A 17,454-nucleotide genomic window follows, 5' to 3' on the forward strand; every position below is an offset into this window, starting at 1 on the left:
AATGCGATTATGAAAAAAGTGTGGTATATGATCTGGAAGTATTCTGTGTTTTAAGATTTATAGCAATTAGGCGCAGAGATTATTATAAAAGTTGATGCTTATACTAGAAGGTTGAAACTTACGTTTGAAATGAGAAAGTGGGAGCATTTGCTGACATTTGTTAGCATCCAAAAGTTACTGTTATTCATTTCTTATTGTAAAAGCAATCATCCAACATATGTTAGTATGTTAGCACCTTACGGAGCCGAATATAACCGTTCATCATTTTTAAATGTAAAAGCAAACAACCGACATTCATTTTAGCATCTTGGCGGAGCTGAATGCTATCCTTATCCATTTCCAAACGTGAAAGCAAACATCCGCTATTTGTTTTAGCATCTAACTGAGTGGATTAATACCGTTGATCATTTCCAAATGTAAAAGCAACAATCTGTTATTTATTTTTGCATCGTATGGAGCAGAATATTACGGTTATTCATTTCAAACATCCGACATTTATTCTATTATCGTATCCGGAGCCGAAAGGTACTGCTGTCCACTTCCGAAAGAGAAATGAATCATCTGACAATTATTCTATCATTGTACGGAGCCGAATGTTACTGTTTTTCATTTTTGAACGTCAAGGTAGACATCAGACATTTATTTTACTATCAAACGTAGCTTAATTACTGTTATTCATTTCGAAATGTAATAGCAAATTTCCAATATTTTTTAAACATCGTATGGGGCAGAATGTTACCGCCATTCACTTCCAAACATGCCAAACGTAAAAGCAATCATTCGACATGTATTTTAATAACTTCCGGAGCTGAATGTTATTGCCATTTACTTTCTAACGTAAAAGCAAACATACGGCATTTATCTTATCATCGTACGGAGTTTGATATTATTGTTATTCATTTCAGAACATTAAAGCAAATATTCGACATTTATTTCAGCATCTTCCGGAGCTAAATGTTATTGCAATTTACTTTCATTTTATTATGTAAAAACAAACATCCAGCATTTATTTTATCATCGTTAGGAGTTGAATATTATTGTTACTCATTTACGAACATCAAGGCAAACATCAAACATTAATTTTACCATTGAACGCAGTAGAATGTTACTGTTATTCATTTAAAAATTTAAAAGCAAACATCAGAAAGTTATTTTTAGCATCGTATGGAGCAGAATCATGAGGATCAGGCGTGATCCTCTTATCTACGAGGTACATCGACCACCTATCTGTTATAGTATGCTATTATCCCGATAATTGCCCTAACATCGAACAAAGAAACTTTTACACAGTAAGCCTACCTTACACCGCCCGTGTCCCCCAGGCCGCACGCACGTCCGCCCGTACGCACGTAACCAGTCACCCGCCATGACTCTTCCTCCAGTTCCACACAACCAGGTCACCCGCAAACGGGACACACAGTCAAGTCGCGCCGCGAGGCGAGGGGAAGGAGGGGGGGACACAGATAGGTGGTCGATGTACCTCGTAGATAAGAGGATCACGCCTGATCCTCATGATCTACATCAGTACATCTGACCACCTATCTGTTATAGTATGCTAGACCGACACGGACTAACAAGGGAGGCTTGGCTGTAAGGCGGTGTAATCAACGGGACTTCGCCGCTGACAAAAGGGCAGCCCTAGAGAAGGAGGGCACAGCAGCGGGAACGTCCCGCAGATAGAAAGAAATGAAAGAATTGGGAGAACGCCAATAGGCTGCTCTTTGGATCTCCTTAACCGACACTCCTGCGAATAAGGCCCAGGAGGCGCTGATCCCGCGAGTGTCATGAGCGCGAGGCGCTACCCCCGGGGAGAGAGCCTCTGAGCCAGCCGCTTTGATAGCGGCAACAATCCACTTCGATATGGTGTCTTTAGAGGCAGCAGAGAAGGGCTCCTTAGTCACTACAAAGAGTTGATCCCCGGAGCGTCGGTCCTTGGTACGGGCGCAGTAATATTTCAGGGCCCGTACCGGACACCAGACTTTGTCCTCTGCGACAGAGGAATGAGCGGCCAGAGGTTGGATGAAGATCTCAACCGGACTGGAGGCTGCTGTCTGATTTTTGGCCACATACGAAGGGCTAGGGATTAGCCTCACACCAGCCCGTTCCCACCGTATGTGGCCCTGCAGGGTAGACAAAGCATGCAGCGCACTACGGCGCTGCCCAGATGCGATAGCCAAGAGAAAAACCGTTTTGATGGTTAAATCCCTAAGGGAGGCTTCGGCCAAGGGTTCGAAAGGCGACCTGGCAAGCGCCTCTAGCACACGGGGAAGGCTCCAGGAAGGGAGCAATCTCCTCGTCGGGGGGCGTTCCAAGAAAAAGGCGCGAAGTAAGCCTGAGAGGGAGGGGGCAGTGGATATAGTGGACCCATCCTCGAAGCCAGTATGCACTGCCGCGATGGCGGAGCGATACCCCCTAATGGTAGAGATGGTTAAGCCTCTGTCAAAGAGGGAAACCAAAAAGTCCGCCACATCTCTTAGAGGGGCTGAACGGGGATCCACCCCGTGAGATTGGCACCAGGAATAGTATCCAGCCAAACGGGAATTGTAAGCCTCCCGGGTGGATTCTCTCCGGCTGCGGGCAACGAGTGAAGCAACTCGTTCTGACAAGCCCGCCTGAGTACCGGATTCCCTGATAAGGGCCAGGCAATCAGGTGGAGAGAGCTCGGTCGGGGATGTAGAGCTCCCGACACCGGCTGCGCTATTAGATCTGGGCGAGCTGGAAGGAGCCTTGGGCTCCCCACCAGTAGGTTTGTGAGCTCTAGGAACCAAGACCTCCTTGGCCACCAGGGGGCTATAAGGAGGATGGTAGCCTGGTCCCGCCTGATCTTGCGCAGGACGCGGGGAATGAGGGGGAAGGGTGGGAACGCATAGCCTCTGAATCCCTTCCACTGGAAGGAGAAGGCGTCCAGCCGCCAGGCTGCGGGGTCCTGCACTCTCGTGCAGTACCTGGGTAGCTGAGCATTCAGCTCCGAGGCGAAGAGATCCACCTCCAGTGGTGGCATCTGATTCACCAGTCGGCTCATGATATGCGGGTCGAGTCTCCACTCGGAGGGGAGGACCCGGCCTCGGGACAGGAAGTCCGCAATGAGGTTGTCCCTGCCCGGTATATACGAGGCCATGGGAAAAATCCCCCTGCGCCTGCACCATCTCCACAGTGTGGCAGCGAGGGCGTTCAAGCGTGGGGAATGCGTGCCGCCCTGCTTGTTGATGTATGCCGCCACTGTGACATTGTCTGTGCGGATCAACACAGTCTGGTTTTGGAGTAGAGGTAAGAAGTGGTGGAGGCTCAGGATAACCGCTTGAAACTCCAGCACATTGATGTGGGGGAGGGTAGCCGAAAGGCACCAGTCCCCATAGGCATGGAGCCCCTGACAGTGACCGCCCCAACCCTTGTGGGATGCATCGGTAGTCACTGTGAGCGAGGGATGGGGGGGCTGCAGAGGGCTGCCCCTGCTCAGAAACTCCGGGCAACACCATCGCCTGAATAACAGGCGGGTGGCCGGGGGCAGGGGAACCATTTTCGTCAAGGGGTCCCGAGACGGATGGAAATGACTGAGCAGATGGATCTGCAGGGGGCGCATGTGCAGTCGACAGTCCGGCAGCACATCGACCAGGCTCGCCAGATATCCTAGGAACTGAAGGAAGGATCTGGCAGGGACTCGTCGCTGCCGTCTGAAACGGCGGGCGGCGGATATGATCGTAGACACCCGAGCTGGGCTGGGGCGCGCCAGCTGACGGGGGATGTCTATCACTGCACCCAGGAAGGTTGGGCGTTGTGTGGGCACGAGCTCCGACTTCTCCCAATTTATGAGAAACCCGAGAGACTGTACTGTTCTCAGCAGAAAAGACAACTGGTGAGAGAGCAGGGTCTGGGAGCTGGCTGCTAACAGCCAATCGTCGAGGTAGCAAAATATCCTCAGACCCTGTTGCCTGAGGAAGGCTGCTACACACGCGACGAGCCTGGTGAATAGGCGTGGTGCGGGTTTCAGGCCGAAAGGCAGGGCGCGGAAGCGGAACACGTTCCCCTCGAAGGAGAAACCCAGCAGGTCCCTGGATGCTGGTGCTATCGGGACGTGGAGGTAAGCATCCCTGAGATCTATGGACACTGTCCAATCTCCCGGTCTGAGGCAAGGGAGTATGGACGCCAATGTCTCCATTCGAAAATGTTCCGTACGGATGTGCCTGTTTATTCTCTTGAGGTTGAGAATGAGGCGAAAGCTCCCCGAGCGCTTGGGAACCAGAAAGGTAGGGGAAAGGGATAACCGCGGGTGGTCGCGGATCCGTTCCACTGCCCCCTTCGCTAAGAGGGCGGCGATCTCGGCCGCCATGCCTCTGTGTCTGAGGGGAGGCAAGCGAGGGGGGGAAAGACGGATGACGCCTCCGGGTAAGGGAGTGGCGAGCTCGATGGAGAAGCCACCGCCTACAACGGAGAGCACGAAGGCGTCGTCCGTAATGGCCGCCCAGGCCGGCTGGAAGGCCTGAAGGCGGCCGCCCACCCCGGCTGGGGGGGCCTGAAGCGCTCGGGGCAAGGAGTCAAAAGCCGCCGCGGCCCCTGGCGGCCGGGCGGGTTGATCCTCGCTGTCTGTCTCTACCCCTGTGACTGCGGCGCCCGCGGCCTGAGCGGCGGGGCGGCTTAGGGGGAGGCAAGGTGACCGTTACGCGGGGGGGTCCCGCCGAGGGGCGAGCGGCCCCGCGGGGTCGGGGGGCTCGTGGTTGGACGGATCTGAGCTGCGTGGCCAATTCACGGGCCTGTTGGCACCTAGCTAACTCATCCCTGATCCGAGGGGCAAACTGACCTGAGAACAGAAAGGGGCCCTCGCAGGGCATGTCAGCGGTCAGCTGAACCCGCTGTCTAGCTGAAAAACCCAGTGCTTCTAGAGCCAGGTTCCTGCGACGACGAGTCGTGTACAAGGCTGCACGGGTAGACTGTTTCCACAGTTGTTCCGAGATAGACATAAGCAGTGCGTCGAGCAACTGCCTGTCTTCTGGAGAGACCCGCAGGTCGTCTGCTTGTACGGCCAAATTGGTCAGAGCACCCGCGTACGCTGCCAGACGCATCGTGGATCTGGTCAAGATGGACATATGCGTCCACCTCTTGTCTTCCTCAAGAAAGGAGCGTCTGCGTAGGGGGTTGACCTTCCCCACGTAATCGCCTAGAGCAAGCAGCTCGGGGGATAGCGTCTCTGGGGACAGAAAACGGGCCATGTCGCCCGGTTGAAAAGTGAACGCTCTTCTCAAACCAGGAGGGCCACCCCTGGGGGACGGTTCACGAGCGATGCGCCCGTACTCATCCTTGAAGTCGGCTGTGAAGGAAAGATATTGCCTGATTGCTGGGGGATCCCGCTGATGCAGTCGGGTTATCACGAGAGATCGAAAACACGTCTAAACGCGATGGAGGGCGAACAGGGAAGAGGAAGAGTCATGGCGGGTGACTGGTTACGTGCGTACGGGCGGACGTGCGTGCGGCCTGGGGGACACGGGCGGTGTAAGGTAGGCTTACTGTGTAAAAGTTTCTTTGTTCGATGTTAGGGCAATTATCGGGATAATAGCATACTATAACAGATAGGTGGTCAGATGTACTGATGTAGATATTACTGCTATTCACTTCCGAACACAAAAGCGATCATCTGACATCTATTTTAGCATCTTCCGGAGCCGAATGTTATAGCTATTTCCTTTCGAAAGTATAAGGAAACACCCGACATTTATCAAACCATCGTATGAAGTTGAATATTAGTTTTTCGTTTCCGAACGTCAAGGCAAATATTCGACATTTATTCCAGCGTCTTCCGGAGCCCAATGTTATCCTTGTTCATTTTCGAACACAAAATCAAATATCTGACATTAGTTTTAGCACCATACGGAGCTGAGTCTTATCGTTATTCACTTCCAAAAGTATTACCAAACATCCGACATTTATTTTAGTATCATACCGAGTCGAATATAACTGTTATTCATTGCCAAAATTAAAAGCAAACATCTGACACTTATTTTAGCATCTTATGTAGCCGACTGTTACCGCTATTCATTTTCAAAAGTAAAGGCAAACATCCGAATTTTTTTGGTGGCGCGATCAGCCCACCAAAATCTTTATTTCTGAAATTTTAATTTCAATTCCGATTTTCATTCAATTAATTCATATAAAAGTCGATTCAATTCCAATTGACAAGCACGCAAACAATCAGTAGGCACTACAACAGATACTATGTTGAACAACGATAAACTTCGGATAAGTCGAAGAAAATTTGACGTACGCGTACCTCGAAATTCGCGTACCTCGAACCATTTTCTTCAGTCCCGACGAATTCGAGGTATCCGAGGGTGACTGTACATGTATTCCATCGAATCATGAGACAAAGTACTTCAGGGATAGATAGGCCTACAGACCCCATATTGGAAGTGAATAAAAAGGCTGTACTGAAATTCTTATCCATGCAGGCATAATTAGTGTGAAAACTAGTCCATTTTTAGTTAATTCGTGATCGACACTTTGGTACCCGTCGCGTCGATCTTGTTCGGTCGTCACATTCATATTGTGTCAGGCATGATTCATAGATGTGGAAGGAAGGTTCACGCCAGAGTATCAGGTGCATGCATCACTTTGTACAAGCGCTTTGCGCACCTGCACCGACAGCTCACTGGTAGTGCGGACGCACGTGGATGCATGCCAACCAAAGAGGTTCTATAATAGAACCTCTTTGATGCCAACGCAGTACTCTCATGGACTCGTGTTAGCTAAATACAACGTAGTGTGGCGTGGTAGGGTTCGTTGATAGAGATTTACTCGAATGTAGTTTGTGACAAAGTCATTTGGATTCCGCCACACGGCACGGGAGAAATGGATGTTTTTCTGAATTTTATATACCCTCATGACAAAATACGAACGATCACGCTTCCTTCATAATTTAAATGTTGATAACTCTCGTTATAGAATGGGTAACGAGAATCCTGTGATCTCATTGGTCAAGAGCTATGTGTTGATTTTTACTGGCCGCACGCTGAGTCACAGTGGTAAACATGTTATCGCGCACTTGTAGCAAGAGTACGCGTACTTGTAACAAAGGTTCGCGCACTAAGCAAGCGTTCGTGCACTCAGTACGAGACGCCTATTGGCTAAAACAACCATGCATCAGTATTTACTGATGCATGGCTGGCCGTGCGTCCAGTAAAAAACTGATACATGGTCGTCTATGCCAAGCCAAAAGGAAAAGCATCCAGTAATTTTGTCATCGGGTAACACGATATAAAAATGGGTTTTTGGCAAGAAAATTACCCATTCTATAAATCAGATGACGCACATGTCTTTTCGTGCGTCAGTCGGAATATAGTGTGCATGCGGTAACTATGGAATTTGGCCTAAACCCACTCGGCTTCGCCTCGTGGGTTAAGCATTCCATAGTTACCTTATGCACACAATTCCGACTGACGCACTCAGACCTGTGCGTCATTTGTATACTGTACATCCACATTTATCATGGCATAACTATACACAGCCCAGTCGTAGTAAAAACGACATGGTGTCTGATCGGGCTAATCATGCCAATGACCTTGATCAGGGCTCCACATTAACTTTCATTTTTGGTGGCCTGATCGGGCCACCAAAATCACTGATTTTTATTTTTTGATGGCCCAAAAATAAAATCTGGTGGCCCAAAAAACCCCCAAGAAAAACTACATTGGTCTTACTAAACATAGAAAAATTAATATTAAGTATTACTGAAGTGATACAGGTATCCATGTCTAAAATAAATGAATAGAAAATTCAATCATCTTACCGTTATTCTGAGCTCTAAGATTTAGCAAATAGGCTTATAGATTATTATGAATGTTATTGTATTTACTTTCAAACATAAAAGCAAACATCAGACATCTATTTCATCATCGTATGGAGTTGAATATTATTGCTGTTCATTTCCGAACGTCAAAGGGATCATTCGATATTTATTTTAGCATCTTCAGGAGCTGAATGTTATTGCTATTTACTTTCGAACATAAAAGAAAACATACGACATTTATTTTATCATCTTGCGGAGTTGAATACTATTGTTATTAATTTCCGAACGTCAAAGCAAACATCAAATGCTGATTTTACAATCGAATGCATCTAAATGTTACTGTTATTCATTTCGAAATTTAAAAGCGAATATCTGACAGTTACTTTAGCATATGGAGCAGAATATTACTGCTATTCACTTCTGAACGTAAAAACAATCATCTGACATTTATTTTAGCATCTTCCAGAGCCGAATGTAATTGCTATTTACTTTCGAAAGTAAAAGCAAGCATCCGACATTTATTTTATCATCGGACAGAGTTGAATATTAATGTTATTCATCTCCGAACGTCAAAGTGATCATTCGACATTTACTTTAGCATCTTCCGGAGCTGAATGTAATTGTTATTTACTTTCGAACGTAAAAGCAATCATCCGGCATTTATTTTATCATCATACGGAGTTGAATATTATTATTATTCATTTCCGAACGTTATTTTAGCATCTTACGGAGCCGATTGTTACCGCTGTTAATTTCAAAAGTAAAGGCAAACATCCGACAAAATCTTCATTTCTGAAATTTTGGGGGCCTGACGTGCGTTTTTGGTGGCCATGGGCCACCGTTAGTGTCGAGCCCTGCCTTGATACATCGGAATATTCGGAAAGTCATTTTCAGTACCGTTGATGTTCGTGACATTTTCGTTACGGCGACAGGAACGGATTACCAACTCTATCGAAGTGAAATGTGGAGTGGAAATCGATGCAGATTAAGGGAGAGGATACAGATGTTTTGAGTGAGGTAGGGTGTTTACTGTTTCTCCGATTTACGAGTTCACGCTTTGCGTTGTCATTGCGTTCACCGAGGTCTAAAACATTTATTTTACGTAAAATGCAAATGATTCTGTTGCACATTTGACCATGTAATTTGTGACGGAAAATTAGCGATCGATAAGATGCATGTTTTCAGAATAGACCTAGAGTCTGATCGTGCACTTTCGCTACAGTTTATATTGGGGGTTTTTTTCCGTCCTCATCGTGCTTCGCAGTTGAAGCGATTATTGTGTACAAAGCGCGATGAATTGAGGGACTTCAAACAATGTATGTCATCTAACGGTAAGCCATGGTAGTAATCAAGTCATCAAGTCAAGTCATAATTAACTCATCAAGTTAACAGCGATATAACAATAAAACCACGACTTTTTCACGACAGAAGCACAACCACAGGACGACAAAATCACTGTGTTAAGACAGCGTTTTCACTGTCAAAGCATCGCGAATAGTGTTGGTAGTGAGAGTGGCCCGTATGCACAATACAATGGAGGGCCTATTATTGTGCCTGTGTGTGGCGTGTCGGATCCTGTGCAGCTCAGGTAAGACATTGAGTTTATTCTCAAATTGGGTATCATTGTTCTCAGACTGTTTAGGATGGCTGAATATCCACTTTACTGGGACATGTCCGCGTCAATCATTACCTTTCCATTAAACACACAAGTAGCCTGGGGCAGCCGGTCAGAATGTCGCTTTGTGGATCTACATGGTGGTATTATATCAAACTTCAAGAAATCCACAGGACTCCTCACTAAAAATTTTGGATGTGATGTTGTAATGTTAACTGAAAGTGACGGACATGTCCTAGAATTGTTGTGTTGATGTCAAAGGCATTTCCCCGTTTCGATGGGAAGAATCAGTGGGCAGAACTTTCAGGGAATGTCATAAGCATTTTTGTTTTTGTTTTTGTTTGTTTATTGTTTTGCGGGGAGGGGGTGGAAATCTGTATGTGTGTGTGTGTCAGTGTGTATATGTGTGTGTGTGTGTGGGGGGGTGAGGGACAACAAGACAACCTTTGGATTTCAAGGGGTGCTGCTGTAACCCCTCGAAACTCGAATTCAGAAAGTGGCGGGTAGAAGAGAGCACAATTTGACAACAAATTGAGGAAACATTTATTTCATTTCATCAATAAAAATGTAGAAAATCATACATGAAAAAATAAAAAGCCCTCAGACCCATGGATTTCCACAGGTGCTGCTAGTAATAATAATAAGAGCTGGTTTTTGTATAGGATATTTCACACTTGTTAAGGATCTCAATGCGCTTAACAGACTATTACTAGCAACTCATGCTGGAATGGCAACTTCTCATAGCAACAGCTGATCAGGAAGCTGAATGCCTGTCATTACCTTGATAATTGTCATTCCAGCAAGAGTTGCTATCATATCAACTTTTGTATGAAATGGTGCCCAGATGTTCATGAAAATTTAAGAAAGAAAAGAAAAATACATATCTCGTGATGCTTCTTATCACATTCCCTTTTGAAAGTTACAGGTCTAGACCAGCAGGATTAATAGTTCCTGGGCTATAATTTTGTTTTGTTTTGTTTCATTTTTTCTGTACAGCATCATGTTTTAGGATTTTCAGAGGTTTGTAGCCAAGGTATATTGCTTGGTGGTCTTTTTTTGAATGCAGTATGCTTGATGTGGACCTTTTAAACTTAATGAAACTTGGAATATATTTGAATGTTCTGATGTTCAGTTTGGTCGTACTGAGGGTTCAGGTGACAGAATATAATTTGGCACGAAGGCTTTTTGACAGTAAATTATCTACACATACATGCTTGATAGACATGTTGGACACAAAAGTGTACATGCATGTACCTGTTGTCTACTACCAGTACTCTCATGACCAAACGCTTTTGGGAGCACATTACAGGGACTGCCGTAAAATCATGACATTTGGGCTCATCTCACTAATATAGATTGCACAAAAGAGGCACTTTTTGAAAAAAAAAAATGAAATAACAAATTACATTATGACATTCTGGCTTTATTTATCTTTGAAGTAACAACTTGCAAACATAATGAGCAACATTAGTGGACTGTGTACTTCTGCAAAGTTTCTCAACATGCTACTTACCTGGAGTATTAGAGAGTGCAATAGTATGCTTAACACAGTAAAACATGACCTCCACTTGAGTTATCAATGGTCCCCGGGTCACCCTAATTGGCACATGGGCAGAGGAGTCAAGTGCCTGAAAAAAAAAGTAATACATTTTATAGATTAATACCATTCCACTTTTAAAACTCATAAAGTCAATGTATTGCTATTTGCATTACCCATTATCAAAAATAACATGATTTTATTGCATAATCAGAGTGGTCTGTGGAACCGGGAAATGTGCACACGCCTGGAAATGTGCAAAGCGTCTTGCCAGGAAATGCTCAAATGTTCGATGTTGCAAGGAAATGTTTGATTTTGCTGGGAAATGTGCAAAAGCCACCGGGAAATGTGCAAACCATTCATTTCACCTATATTAGGCCAAAGAAAAAAAAATGTTGTATTGGTGTAACATGAGATTTTCAAATAGGGTCGGGAGGGCGGCTTTTTTTTTTTTGCTACCTGTATTTTAGGCCAAAAAAAAAATATGTTGCATTGGAGTAACGGGTCACTGAAAAATAGGGTAGGTTGGTGGGGATTTTTTTTTTTTCTTTTAATAAATCCCTCCCAAACTTTCCCCCAGATCGAGTACCCCCCCTTCAGCGACTGCCCCTGCCCCCCCCCCAAAAAAAAAAATAGTACAGTGAACCTTCTTTAGTCGAATAATCGCCTATTAAGTCAAAGGTCTCATAAAGTTCTCTTCTCTTTATATTCTATTGTTTTAAAGACAAATCTTCTTTAAATCTAAGCCATTTCTTCAGTCCTATAACAAATTCGGCTTTAATATAACAGGCAAGGTTGACTGTAGTTTTTACAACAGCTCTAAGATGTGTAAATTCTATCGTCAAATGCCAGGAAATCCCATATGAAGACTCTTTATTTTATTTCATTTTTAACATGATAACTCCATGATCACCCTGCGTTGAACTAAAGTTTCGCATAGTGATGGTTCCTGTGTAATAACAATAAACAGTCAACATACTACACCAAAATCAAGACTGTACAGCTTCATTTCAGGCAGCCAGCAGAAGGCTACTGTAACCCTATTGCTCCGTAGATCCTTACACCTGTCCCGCTGGCCCCGGCTAAAACTAGAGACCCATTGTACTGCTAAACAGTAAACAGTTAAACAGTTACAACTGCTGCGCTGAATGTGCAGTGTTCATCTACTCTACAAATCATTTATGAGGCCGATATTACTGGAACTACATTGTATATCCCTTCACAGAATTTGAAGATGTTGAAATCCCTATCCTGAATGTTTTCACTTCATATTTTACTATTTTGACTTAGATCCAAAGATAGATGCAAATTGACCCATGTGTACAATCTTTTCATCGCACACGGCGATCTCTAATACAGTCCCACATATACAGATTTGTGTAAGTTTTCCACACAAGAAACCTATGGCAAAACTGTACACAATACATTGCAGTCTGAATGCAAATACACTGTATAAATCTTGATAGAGTACGCTCCGTGTTGGAAACAGACGACGTACTGATCAAGCGAGGCTATTATATTAGGCTAGGCGCTAGCTAGCTCTCCCTCGTACATCCCCAGAGCCGTTTCCATTTGCGGGTTTTGGCGATCGTGATCGCAATCAACAAGATACTTGATATCGATAGCAAAAAATAAATAAAAAAAACATAGGGTCAGCGGAATTTTTAGGGTCGGGCGGGTTTTTTTTTTTTTTTTTGCCTTATGTATAGATGGAAGAGAAAGTCTCAAAGCTGTGCATGAACCATTACCATCTTTACCACTTCCTAGCAACCACCAGTTTTTTGTTTTGTTTTTTGTTTTTTTTAGTTTCCAGCATTTTTTTGTAAACCCAATAACAGGGGGTGAGGGGGATGAGGGGGATTTTCCACATCTTCACCAAACTTGGCAGATAGCATCTTTATGGTGATATGATCTTAATTTGTTAAAATGAGCCCCCCCCCCCCCCCCCCCCCACACACACACACAGAGTTGCCAACCTTTGGAAGCACAAATTATTACTCAGCAGCTCCAAAATTCATATTTTAAAAAAATCAGAATTCATATTTTTTCAACCTCCCTCTTTTTGCTATTTTGAAATAAACTCACCGATGTGTGAGGCCTACAGGCCCTAAGCATAACATTACGACACATGCTGAAGTACCAAGCTGGTCACCAGCACGATAAGGATTCATAACTATGCAATGTTCAGCGTTCATTGATTGCTTACTCGGAACAAATGTGTACTAGTGCATGTATGTACCTCCAAAAACTTGCTGGGCTGGTTATGGAAACTTCCACTATCTAGCAGGGGAGAGGGAATACTTTCATCTTCTCAAGAGAAGGTGTGAGCGAATGCAAAACTTTGTTGGGTGTTTCCAATTATTGTTTACTATAAAACATAGTCAAGTGTTGTTTTCAGGCTTTTTCATTCCATTGGATTATAAACATATTTCCCCAAGTATTCCAATTTCTTTTCCCCTGACTGGAATCACACCTTAACCCTAACCCTCCCCCCCCCCCCCCATCTGGGTACCCCTGAATCCGCCATAATCAACTAGAAATATCACTGAAGGTGATTAATACCCCCGCCCCGTGACGACAGTCTTACCCAAGGAATGATCTTTACTTGATCTTCCGCCATTAATATGCCGTTACCATGGCAACGCAGCTTCCGACACGTCCAAAAAATATGTCTTGCACATCTTCCCACCAAGACCAATGTGTGTGCCACATTTCATGAACTTCAGTCGAATACAGAGGAAGTAGTTCAATCCGCAAGATCTTTCCTTGATCTTCTGCCATTTATATGCCGTTACCATGGCAACGCAGCTTCCGACACGTCCGAAAAATATGTCTTCCACATCTTCCCACCAAGATCAAGGTGTGTGCCACATTTCATAAGCTTTGGTCAAAAAACTGAGGAAGTAGTTAAATCCGCAAGATCTTTCCTTGATCTTCTGCCATTAATATGCCTTTACCATGGCAACGTACTTTCGGGTACTGTCAAAAAATGCGTCTTGCACATCTACAACCAAAGGCACACATCTGTACCAAGTTTCATGGAAATTGGGCAAAAACTGAGGAAGTAGTTTGCAACACAAAATTTGCCATCATTTTGGCTCATAATATGTGAGCTGTTACCATGGCAACATACTTTTTGTCACTGTCAAGAAATGTGTCATGCTGACCTATATCCTAAGACAAACATTCAATATGAATTCCATGAGAATTGGAAGAACACTGATGAAGCAGTTTTGCCATGAAGCATTTTGCCCTATATTTTACCAATAACATGCCGTTACCATGGCAACGCACTTTTTGCCACTCCGGAAATATGTGTCTTGCACATTAACATATTCAGATGAACATCTGTCCCTAATTTCATAAAAATTTATCAAAAACTGTGGGAGGAGTTCGCGACGCAAGATTTGTACCCATTTTTGCCCATAATATGCCGTTACCATGGCAACATACTTTTGGGTACTGTCAAAAAATACATCTTGCACATCTACAACCCAAGGCACACATCTGTGCCAAGTTTTATGGGAATCGGTTGAAAACTGAGGAAGTAGTTCGCGACGCAAGATTTGCAACGGACCGACCGCCCGACCGACCGCCCGACCGCCCGACCGTCCGCTGATTCCTATATACCCCCTTCAAACTTCGTTTGGCGGGGGTATAAACATGCAATTTCATAGCACTAGTTTAGGGACTCTGAGGCTTGGGGGGGGGGGGGTGGGGGCATGGCCCCCGTGCCCTGCATCCCTGGATTTGCCATTTAACTGTCATCAATGTCTTTATAGCACCAACCTATAACTAGCTCTATCTTATTTGGTTGTAGAATATAAGGAGAATTTTGATAAAATCTTAGTTCTGAGACTTTGAGGTCTCCCCCTTTTTCCGGGGGGGGGGGGGGGGGGGGGGATAATTTAAACAATTGAGATCCCATTGCCATAATGGTGCTACCTGCCAATTTGGTTGAAAATCTATCAAGGATTTTGATTACCAGCTTTATACACAATATAGCTATACATGAAAGTAAATGATTAGTACATTTCCCGGCAAGACGTTTGCACATTTTGCGGCGTTTGCACATTTCCCTGCTCCACATGGTCTCCTGTTGGGCTGCCTTCCCCCCACACACCAATAATGTACAAGCAAATGAGGCTGCTGCTTACCAGAATCAATGATATCCTTTTGCAGCTGACAACCTCTGATGCTTCAATCACACACAGCCATGTCACAAAACTGACTTGATCCGGGTGAAAATGAACTGGATTAGTCCCGGAATGGAGGGTAATTTATGCTACCTTCACACATGGCCGGATTTCGAACCGGGTCCATAAGGAATTAAAACCGTATCGACCAGGTTCGAGCCGTAGAGACCTGTATTGACCCGTATTGAACGGTATAAATATCCGCTTTAAATCCTTAACTGAATCCTTTTCAACCCCTAACGACCCGTGTCAACCCGCTTCGACCCATACTGACCAGGATGTAAACCATGTCATCATCTGTTGCATGAAGGCAATGTGGTATACGGCAAAGAGTGGCATACGGTTTTACGTTGCAGGTTGCAGCGGGTCGATGCGAGTCAATGCGGTTCAAACCAGGTCAATTTGGATTTCTTCGGTACATTGCACCAGCAAGCTTTTCCAGCCCTCTTGCTTGAGCTGCTTGCCTTGATGCCTTTGTGAGCTGGCTCACGTAAAGCATGCCTTTGGGACTGTTTCTTAAACATTTCTTCAAAAAAGTTATGCTCTATCTATCAATCTGTGCTTTTTATCAAGCTTAAAATCTTCATAACACGAACCTACGATCAGGGTTAATTATATGTCCGATTTGCTAAGTTATGCTCAACAAATAAGTGGAAGATCAATTGTAACTCTTAATGGAGCAGGCCTATATGTAGGCAAGTGACAATCTTGACAATTGTTCTAGCAAGACAAGCAGTTGGGCATTTTTGCTGAGAAAGCGTCGGGTAATGCAGGGAGCTTTTTCATAAGTGTGCAAATATTCTTGTGAGACATTTTTTGACCATCTTCCAGCTTCAGCTCGTGTTTTATTTGTAGGTTAATTAATCCATGTTATATGAGTCCTTATTTAGATGTATTTCAGAAAGTACTAGAAACTTGTGTTGCTACTCACAGTGTCATTTTTCATCATAAATTTGTAATTGGAGTGTTGGAACCGCAGGACAGTTGTTTGACATGTGGATACCTGAAATGCCCTTTTGAGTCACTGCAAACGTCATACATGTACAAGCGTAACTCGCAAGTTAACAGTAAACAACGCATGTATGTTACTCTGAAATCATCGTGATCTCGCCAGGTGACAGTAGCGTAAAAATAGTTGAATAACACATGTTAACCTAAATCAGAAGAAGAAACAAACGCATTTATTAGTTTGAATAGATCTGGATTTGTCCATTATCATTTAACAAATGATAATCTAAATATGAGTGTCTATGATTAAAGCCGAAATAATTTATGAAATCATCGCGATCTCGCCGGGTGACAGTAGCGTAAAAATAGTTGAATAACCTTTGTTAACCTATCATACTTAATCGATGTTCAGAAAAAGAAACAAACACTTCTAACAGTTCAAGAACGGATGTACAAAACACGAAGAGATTTCGGAAGAAAATAAAGAACGCATTTTTAATCCCTTCGGGCGCAACGATCATACACTGTACACTGTATAAAATTACAGCCGAAATGATTCATGAAATCATCGAATTCCCGCTGGGCACCAACAGGGTAAAATACCTCGCAAGTTAACGGTAAACAACGCATGTATGTTACTCTGAAATCATCGCGATCTCGCCAGGTGACAGTAGCGTAAAAATAGTTGAATAACACATGCTAACCTAAATCAGAAAAATAAACAAACGCATTTATACTTTGAATAGATCTGGATTTGTCCGTTATCATTTAACAAATGATAATTTAAATATGAGTGTGTATGATTAAAGCCGAAATAATTTATGAAATCATCGCTATCTCGCCGGGTGACAGTAGCGTAAAAATAGTTGCATAACGCATGTTAACCTATCATACTTAATCGGTGTTCAGAAAAAGAAACAAACACATCTAACAGTTCAAGAACAGATGTACAAAACGCGAAGAGATTTTCGGAAGAAAATAAAGAACGCATTCTTAATCCCTTCGGGTGCAACGATCATACATTGTATGAAATTACAGCCGAAATGATTTATGAAATCATCGAATTCCCGCTGGGCACCAACAGCGTAATATACCTCACAAGTTAATGGTAAACAACGCATGTATGTTACTCTGAAATCATCGCGATCTCGCCAGGTGACAGTAGCGTAAAAATAGTTGAATAACACATGTTAACCTAAATCAGAAAAAGAAACAAACGCTTTATAGTTTGAATAGATCTGGGTTTGTTCATTATCACAATTTTAACACTGCATTTCACAATGAAGATTTTTCTTTCTTTCAGAATGGTCTACCTGGTAGATTTGCGCAAAAAGGATCTTAACCTTCCAAATTCAATCCTGTCGCATATTTTTCAAGAACGGAC

The 17,454-nt window shown here is 43.9% G+C and overlaps 1 protein-coding gene across 2 annotated transcripts in view; it reads right to left on the reverse strand.

The window, feature by feature from the left end:
• Positions 1–17,454, reverse strand: part of LOC139740100 (alpha-mannosidase 2x-like) — a 236,935-nt gene that overhangs the window by 96,665 nt on the left and 122,816 nt on the right. For both annotated transcript variants that reach the window (XM_071650686.1, XM_071650685.1), the window contains exon 17: positions 10,903–11,017. In XM_071650686.1, coding sequence (XP_071506787.1) covers positions 10,903–11,017 — 115 coding nt within the window. The remainder of the gene's footprint in view (positions 1–10,902; positions 11,018–17,454) is intronic.

The sequence above is a fragment of the Diadema antillarum genome, unplaced genomic scaffold, assembly GCF_040938485.1.
Source record: "Diadema antillarum isolate AM-2024a unplaced genomic scaffold, OU_Dant_1.0 seq00000835_RagTag, whole genome shotgun sequence".
NCBI classification, from domain to species: Eukaryota; Metazoa; Echinodermata; class Echinoidea; order Diadematoida; family Diadematidae; genus Diadema; species Diadema antillarum.